A 9,584-nucleotide genomic window follows, 5' to 3' on the forward strand; every position below is an offset into this window, starting at 1 on the left:
GACGAATTTCCTTAAATTAATTGGATCATCTCAAGGGTTATCATCTGCTTTCATCCAGCTACCAATGGGGCTGCAGAATCCGCTAACAAAATGGTGGAGCAATACCTTAGATGCTGTTCTGTACCAGCCTGCTACCGGCCCTGCAGAAAAGGCAGGGACAACCCCTTTACAAATGGCAAGAGGCTGGAATAAAGCCTGCCAAATTTATTAACATAAAACAGAGCAAGACAAGACACCAACCATGAAACAGGAGCTAAGAAACAGGAACTATCCAAGCGGTTGCCTTCGGCAAACCAGCCCTCCCACACATTCCCCTTAAATACAGTTCAGGGCGTGGCCTCTCTCTGCCTCCTTCCGAGGTGCCCCATTGCCTTCCTCTGTTTACTCCTGATTGACTGCCTCCTGTGTCGGGTGTCCTTGAACAGGGCCAGCTGCGGGTCATCTTCATCCACGCTGTCAGGCTCACACAGCTGGGTCTGCGTCGTGACCAGATGAGAGGGGCCTGGCTGGGGGCTCTCATCAAGCTGTCCAATCCCCTCAGCAAGCTCTTCAACACCCCCCCTCCTCCTCTGAGTCGTCCGACCCAACTGCCGAATCCACAGGCTGACCCTGAATCACAACAGATGCTATGTTTCTTACCAACAGACAAACTGGACTGACCTTCTCCCTTTCGCCGAGGTTGCCTACAATAATTCTGTTCACAGCAGCACGCCTTTCAGAGTAGCCACAGGAAAAGAGTTCAGCCTGATGCCTGACTATCCTCAGATGCCCTCCGCTTCCCAGACACTTGATCAATGGGTAAGGGGGTGGGAAGAGGTTTGGAGAAACATGAAAATGGCATTAAAGAAGACTTCTGAGACTTATAAAAAACAGGCTGATAAAAAGAGGGTTCCCCAAAGAACATTCCAAGTGGGGGGAAAGGTTTATCTGTCAACTAAATATTTATGTCTCAAATTACCCAGCAAGAAATTGGGACCATGTTGATGTTGATTACGTAAGACGTTGGGCGTTCGGCTGGAAAAACTATTGTTTACGAAGGACCTGCTTCAAAACCTCATTCCAAGAAAGCAGGACTCTTGGAACATTTCCATTCCAAAAGGAACTTTTATTAGGAGAAGCTGACAGCAGGCATAGAAGGCAGGATCTGAGGGTTTCCTGCTCAGATCAATAGGTTAAAAGAGTATCAAACAAAGCCCACCCCAACAGTTCATCTGGATAGTTCAAATGAGCCAATCCCTAGGTGTTAGTTCTGCTATGGGAACGGAGCTGATAACAGAGTCCGTTCCCATGCTTGTGAAGATGTTGGGTCTTTGCATCTTTCTCTTCCCTAGTGAGAGCTAAGCCAGATGTCCAAAGGCACATTTCTTTCCCATCCTGGTTGACATCAGGGAGGAACAGATCAAAGAACAAGCAGATAGAAAAGGCAAAGAGGATACATTGTGGCTAAGCAAAAAGGAGAAAAGATGTGTTCCCTGGAGCCTCCCCCCTCCCCCCAGGAGAATGACAGAACCTACAGAAAGAAGCTGAAAGTAACAGAACAGAACCACCCTCTTCCCAGCAAAGAAATGGGTTCTGACAGTTTAAGTCTGTGAATTGGTGTGGGAACCTCAGAGTTAGTTTTACTTCAACATAATCATGTAGTGTATTCAATAAACTGGAAGATTTTCAGAAACGGATTTAATCTTGAGTTTTATTTAGATTCTCGAGTTGGATGTTGACACATTACCTTATTCACATCTTGGAGATTTTAAAAGTATCATTTTTACTGACCAGAAGAATTGTGATTTTCAAATATCATTCAAAATAATTGTACCATACCTTTTTGCATCTTGTCTTTGTCAAGAAACAAAATTTTATTTTTTTATCGAAAGAAATATCTATTGTTTTGTATTGCATTTTTTGTTGAATCTTTCTCATGTCACTTAGAGAAGTATTAAATTTGCATCTATTGATTAAAATTCATTATAAAACAGAAATGTACTATTTGCTCAGATGTGTAGTTATTTATTTTATTCTTACTTTGATAACAAAATTACATCAAGTGCAGAGTTCCCGATGCATACCTTAATTAATATCTGAAGGATTTGAATGTTTAAAACTTTAAATCTCCTTAGAAATATTTTTAAATTTTTAGATTGGCATCAAGAATACCAGAGATCAACAAAAGATTTTAGATGTTGTTAAAGAACTACATATAGAAGAGGTAAAGTTGGAAGAACTGTCTGCAGTGACAAATTTGGAATTCAGGTAAAATATTGATAAAAAGAAAGGTAAACCATTTCTTTAACTAAAAATAGTAATAAACATCTCATATTTAAAAGTCAAATTATTATTTTGCAAAGATCTAGTGTGAAATACTAAAGCTTATGCCTTTATAAATCAATTTATTTTTATGTAGTTTTTTAATACAGTGAGCGGCAAAAGTATTTGATCCACTGCTGATTTTGTATGTTTGCCCACTGACAAAGAAATGATTAGTCTATAATTTTAATGGTAGGTTTATTCTAACTGTGAGAGATAGAATAACAACAAACAAACAAAAAAAATCAAAAAATTGTAAATTGATTTGCATTTTAATGAGTGAAATAAGTATTTGATCCCCTATCAATAAGATTTATGGCTCCCAGGTGTCTTTTATACACGTAACAAGCTGAGATTAGGAGCACTCTCTTAAAGGGAGTACTTCTAATCTCAGCCTGGGTTACCTGTATAAAAGACCTGTCCACAGAAGCAATCAATCAATCAGATTCCAAACTCCACCATGGCCAAGACCAAAGAGCTGTCTGGATTTTTTTCTTATTTTGTCTCTCACTGTTAAAATAAACCTATCATTAAAATAACAGACTGATCATTTCTTTGTCAGGGGGCAAATGTACAAAATCAGCAGGGAATCAAATATTTTTTACCCTCACTGTAATTCATTCATTTGTCAGAGCTGAAGATATTCATTCTCACATGACCTTAGAGTGAGCAGTGTCCTCACCAATTATGCATCTGCATAAAATAAGAGAATAAATAAGACTACCTAGTTATTATTGTAAAAAAATAGTTCCATAGTAATTCCTTATCTGAAAGTAAATACTCCCTTTGCATCTAGTTGCAGTTATGAAAGTTAAAATTTTAAAGAATTTACCTGTTTTAGTATAAATTAATAATTGTTTAACTTTTTTGTTACAGTGGTGATGAATTTCTTTCCTTTCTTATGAAACTAAAAAGACAATGCATTCAACTTAAAACTTCTGTGCAGAATGTTACTAGTCAGTTTCCTACGGATGCTCATAAGGTACGATATTCATCTAAATGTGTTTTTTTCAGAACATCATTCTTTACTTAAGTAAAATGAATTAATTCTCCACAAGGGAATGGCTGCGGGTTGGACTTCTCTCTCCATATTAACACTGATTGAGACAGGCTTTGGAAAAAGGAATTCAAAAAGAGAAGCCACCTTCTGGTTGGTAATTCAATTATAACGGATGTAAATTTAGGAAAGGACACAGGTTTTGAAAGAGGTCAGGTATCTTCCAGGTGCTACTGCCAGTAGGGACAAGAAGCATATTTCTGAAATAATCAAGAATGCCAGCAAGGACTGTGATGTGGAGGCTAGTGTACATCTTGGCACTAACGATCTGTCCCCAAAAGATATACTCTCTGCAGAATGATTTCCAGAGCTTGGGGCAGGAACTAAGCAGAATAGGCTGTAGGCTTAGTTTTTCAGAGGTTTTACCAGTGTATAAGGTGCAAAATAGAAAAGGCCAGCATATAGCATAATTCAATATGTAGCTAAAGGAGTGGTGTAAAGGGGAAGGCTTTGGATATGTTAGTCACGATGTCTGTAGCTGGTCCAATGAAAAAATGTACAAAAGAGATGGTTTGCATCCATCAAAGAAAGGGACAGAGTTGCTCGGCTATAAATTCACAGACTTTCTGGAGGAATATTTAAACTAAACAGCAGTAACAGTGAGTTAATTAATACTATCAATGCATGTAACATAGATGTGTGTATGTGGACAAGAATATCAACTTTGTTGTCAAGCAGAATCAAGCTTTTATAGCAAGTGCCACACAAAGTGCACTAACCAAATAGGTGGTAAGACAATAGGGGAACTCAGGCACCACACAGGTTATGTAGAAAGTAAACACAGGGTCAGTCATAAAGGACTCAAATGTCTATACACCAATGCACAGAGTATGAACAGCAAACAGGGTGAATTAGAAATTCAGGTTAATGAGGGCAGATATGATATTGTTGCCATTACGGAAACATGGTGGGATGAAACCCACAAATGGAATGCACAGCTAGAGGGATTTAAATTATTTAAAAGAAACAGACCAAATAAAAGAGGAGGTGGAGTTGCTCTATATAAGAAATAACTACCTCTCTACAGAAATAGAGCACAACAATGATGAAAACTCTCTTGAATGCATTTGAGTCAATTTAAAAGGGGGAAATGACATTGCCATAGTTGTATACTATAGACCACCCAACCAAACAGAGGAAATAGATGAACTTTTTGCTAGTCAGCTAACTAAGTTATGTAGGAAGCACATTGCAATACTAATGGGGGACTTTAACTACCCTGAGATCAACTGGGAGACAAACTCTGCACCAAGTGGAAGATCAAACAGATCCCTGACAAACCTAGCAGACAACTTTGTCTCCCAAAAAGTAGAGAAGGGAACTAGGGGATTAGCCATTTTGGATCTAATTTTCACTAACAGAGATGAAATGATAAAAGGAACCTTGAAGTCACAGGAACCTTGGGGAGAAGTTATAATGGAATTCAACATTATGGAAGCACAACAATAGAACACAGGCAAACTAGTGTCTTGGACTTTAAGAGAACTAATTAGAGAGGGCTTGGGAAGGATTCCATGGATGAGAATTCTCAAGGGGAAAACAACTCAAGAAGCTTGGGAAATTTTGAAAAGTGAGACAATAAAAGCCCAGTCTAGCACAATACCAACAAAGGGAAAATAACAGCTCTCGAAAGAAACCAGCACGGCTCCATAAAGAAGTCTCTGATAAATTGAAAGATAAAAAGGACAAGTATAGAAAATGGAAAGAGGGGCACATAACTAAGTCATAATATCAGCAAATAGCCTGAGCCTGCAAAGATGAAGTAAGGAAAGCTATGGCTCAAAATGAACTAAGGCTTGCGACCAAAGTCAAAAATAACAAAAAAAGCTTCTTTCAACATGTAAAAAACAAGAAAAAAGGGAAGGAAATGATTGGTCCATTAGTGGGTGAAAGTGGCAAGAAGGTGACAAGTAACGGAGAAAGCATAACTATTTAACTCATTTTTTTGCATCTATCTTTACACAAAGGGAAAAAACAGTCCAACCTATCAAAAATAGTGCCATAAAAACAGAATAGAAACACAAGTTAAGATAGGCAAGAAAATGGTAAGTGAGCACCTGTCCAGCCTAAGGTAAAGGTTCCCCCGCACATGCGTGCTAGTCGTTTCCAACTCTCGGGGCCAGTGCTCATCTCCGTTTCAAAGCCGAAGAGCCAGCACTTGTCCGAGGACGTCTCCGTGGTCATGTGGCCGGCATGACTAGACGCCAAAGGCACACGGAACACTGTTACCTTCCCACCTTAGTGGTCCCTATTTTTCTACTTGCATTTTTTACATGCTTTCGAACTGCTAGGTTGGCAGAAGCTGGGACGAGTAACAGGCACTCACTCTGCTACGAGTTCAAATCACCAAGACCAGATGGATTACACCCCAAGGTTCTCAAGGAACTGGCAAATGTGATCTCAGAACCACTGAACTATATTTTTCAAAAAACCTGGAGCACCGGTGAACTACCAGAGGACTAGAAAAGAGCTGATGTAGTTCCCATCTTCAGAAAAGGGAAGAAAATGGGTCTGGGAAATTACAGACCTATCAGCCTGACCTCAATACCTGGGAAGATTCTGGAAAAGATAATCAACGAATTAGCAAATACCTAGAGGCAAACAAAGTCATTACTAAAAGCCAACATGGGTTTGTCAAAAACAGATCATGTCAGACAAATCTTATTGCATTCTTTGACCAAGTGACAAAATTAGTGGATCAGAGGCATTCTGTGGATATAACTTACTTGGACTTCAGTAAGGCATTTGATAAAGTAGATCACAACCTACTACTTGATAAGGTAGAAAAATGTGGATTAGACAGCATCACCACCAGATGGATTTGTAGGTGGCTGACTGGCCGTACTCAGCGTGTGGTCCTCAATGGAACTGCATCTACATGGAGGGAAGTGTGTAGTGGGGTGCCCCAGGGCTCTGTTCTGGGCCCAGTGCTCTTCAACATTTTCACCAACAATTTGGATGAGGGGATAGATGGGAACTCATCAAATTTGCAGACAACACCAAGCTGGCAGGAATAGCCAACACTCCAGAAGACAGGCTTAAGATACAGGAGGATCTGGACAGACTTGTGGGCGCTATCTAAGAAAATGAAATTCAATGGTGAAAAATGGTTCTACACTTAGGCAAGAAAAACAAAATGTACAGGTATAGTATAAGGGGTACCTTGCTCAGTAGTAGTAACTGTGAGAGGGATCTTGGAGTCCTAGTGGACAATCACTTCAATATGAGCCAGCAGTGTGCTGCAGCTGCCAAAAAAGCCAACACAGTGCTAGGCTGCATTAACGGATAGAATCAAGATCACGTGAAGTACTAATACCACTTTACAATGCCTTGGTAAGGCCACACTTGGAATACTGCATCCAGTTTTGGTCGCCAAGATGTAAAGAGACTCTAGAAAGAGTAAAACAGTACCAATCAGCATATACAACCAGAAGATTCTCTGTGTAAGTAACAAGATTGAATATACCAGGAGATCAGCACACCAAAACAAACCATACAGACCAGACTAGAAAGTGATACCTGTAAAACAACATGGCTGACAAGGTTACAATTACTCCTAAAGTATAAGAATATACTAACACAAATACAGGTAGTCCTTGGCCTACAACCATTGTTTAAGGTAGTCCAAAGTTATGTCAGCCTTGGAAAGGGTGCTTTATGGCCTGTAAAGCACTTCCAACTGTCACAAAATGTCACATGATTGCAATTTGGTTGCTTGGCCACCTGCTTGCATTTTTACCTATTGCAGAGTCCAGTCACGTGATTGTGATTTGCAGCATTTTTTGCAATGCTCATTGAGGAATGATGACCACATGATTTGCATAACAATCATTGTAAAGGTGGTCAGAGAACTCGAGGATTCATGATGGAAATTCCAGTCCCTATTGTTATTGTAAGTTGAAAACTATTTTTAAAAGTCTTCACACTGTTGGAATCTATCTGGTTATAGATCTGTTCTCAAGTGGAGAGATTTGCAAACATTTCATCTAAAAATCACCTTGTTATGCATTACTTTAAACATGTCTTAAAATGGTCAATACTCACATCTTTTCCATGTTGCACCTCAAATCTCTCAAGTGGAGAGATTTGCCAAACATTTCATCTAAAAATCACCTTGATATGCATATTTTAAACATGTCTTAAAATGGTCAACTCTCCTACAAGATTCTGAAACAGGATACCCCATACGTTTGCCATAGCATGCATATCAGCACAAAACCACACACTCATTCAGTGAACTTTATGGAGGATGGAAAATCCTCTCCAAAATGTGACAGGAAGCTTGTCTGGGAGAGGCTTATCCAAAACCTCAACATGTGTATGCTCCTGTGTATTTTTCAGCCAATAAAACTTTGCAATAGTGAAATTATACCAGTGGAATGCGGTTCATATGTAACTGTAAAGACATTTTTTTAATTTATTAGTTGGTTCTTGAATGGAATCCACCCCACAGTCTTGCTACAGTGTGTGAAGACCTAATTTTGAGTGCTGAAGATCTGACTGCAGAGGTTGTAAAACTAAAAATGCTCATGAATAAGGTACATATATCTCTTTATGGATAGAGGACGTATGATAATTATCAACAGATTTCTAAGTATTAGTTCAGGCAGTATGATTGTTAATGTTTTAATAATACTCTGCCCACAGTTGCTTTGTGAGGTAGATGGGTGGTCTTCAAATTTGATAAATAAATAATGGATTAAGGTATTCTAGAATTTGCCATTATAGGAGTACATCCTAGCAGTTACAAGTGGGACTGTCAACTTTGTTAAGCAATTGCTAAGTGAATGAGCTTACTATATTTAGCTTTCCTTTACTTCACAGATCTATGAGTGGTCACTAAATGAGAAAGTCAATAAACAGGACTACTTGTAAAAGCAAAATATGGGTAACTAAGAAAAAATAATAGGGATGCAACCATGCAATTTGGAAACTCAGTAGTCTTCCTATTCTGAATTGCCAGTAAGCAGATACAGCAAAATTAATTGGGGCTTGCACATGCAATTACAATGCTGCCTTTCTGCTATTTACATAAAATCTGTGTCTATTTACAGAAGGCTAACTTAATTTTTCTGGAATACATTAGTATAGATTTCTAACATTTTTTTCTTCTATTCAACACATTTTTATCAGCTCCAAGATGGGCAGAATGATGATCCTTGCCGAATGCAACCTTTGGTGGAATATGGCAGATGGAAGACAGCTTTTTTTAAAATAGCAGTACTAACTGTGGTTGGGTCTGGATGTGTTTTCTTTATTTTCAAGTTATCTAAAGAAAAATTGAATTAGATTTTATGCATAGTTGATAAAGGTAGCTAATTTTCAAGTTTTAATTTTAAAAGGTACATTGATTTTCACCAGCTCTTACACCAACAGATTATGCTACTGAAGTTGACATATTTTTGCTGGTGCAATGTTTCAAGTTTTCTTTGCAAAAAAATGAGGGTGGAGATAGGAGTTGGAAGCAAAATGTTTCCACTTCCATTTTTATAACCTTTGTCATGCGCAAGACAGGTACAAAGTCACTCAGCTGACAATTTGCATCTCACTGTTAAAATTGGAAAAAGGGTGTGTTTGTGACAGCTCTGCTGGTAAATTGACATTGTCCCTCAGAATAGTCATTAGCCTGAGTTGTAACCTCCACCTTCATATATTGGTCACCACTGCAATAAATCCCAATTCTTAGATTTTCAAATTTTAAATCCATATAAATACATGTTTATGTTTCAGATACATATTATTATGCATGTAATGTAACTGAGTAAGAACTATTTTTTATTCATTAATCTGTGCCTCCAAGTAATTCCTATACTGCCATGTTATGTTAGCTATATGTTAAGTTCTTTTATTTCTCTCTCTATATATCATTAGATTTTTTTTGCATGTTTTGAGCAGACAGGAAATATTCTCTCATACTAACATATTTGTTATTACTTCTTTATGGATTCTACCTATGGAAGTTGTCTTATTTTAGGAAAACCGAGTAGAAGAAAGATGGGACTCAAATCCAGCAAATAAAATAAACTTTGATCTTATTTATGTTTTTTTGCAGTTTGCTTAGTTTGAATTCTGACCTTGCTACAAGAAGTTAATATTCAAGAATGTTACTTTTGTCTGGATTTGTTTACTTTAAAAGCAACATCAAAAGATCTCAGCAAAATTACTTTATGATTATAGCAATGTAATTGCTTAATATGCAAAAATGCTCCTGTTATTAGGAATTAAT

At 38.1% G+C, this 9,584-nt stretch overlaps 1 protein-coding gene across 1 annotated transcript in view; it reads left to right on the forward strand.

Annotated features, from left to right (window-relative positions):
• The window catches only part of ASZ1 (ankyrin repeat, SAM and basic leucine zipper domain containing 1), a 61,483-nt gene extending 51,899 nt beyond the window's left edge, over window positions 1-9,584 (forward strand). The window contains exons 10-13 of the mRNA XM_083366727.1: window positions 2,135-2,247; window positions 3,178-3,283; window positions 7,783-7,896; window positions 8,492-9,584. Of these exons, the coding sequence (XP_083222853.1) occupies window positions 2,135-2,247; window positions 3,178-3,283; window positions 7,783-7,896; window positions 8,492-8,647 (489 nt within the window). The 3' untranslated portion in view covers window positions 8,648-9,584. The remainder of the gene's footprint in view (window positions 1-2,134; window positions 2,248-3,177; window positions 3,284-7,782; window positions 7,897-8,491) is intronic.

This window comes from Vipera ursinii (genome assembly GCF_947247035.1).
Source record: "Vipera ursinii genome assembly, chromosome: 6".
NCBI lineage: Eukaryota > Metazoa > Chordata > Lepidosauria > Squamata > Viperidae > Vipera > Vipera ursinii.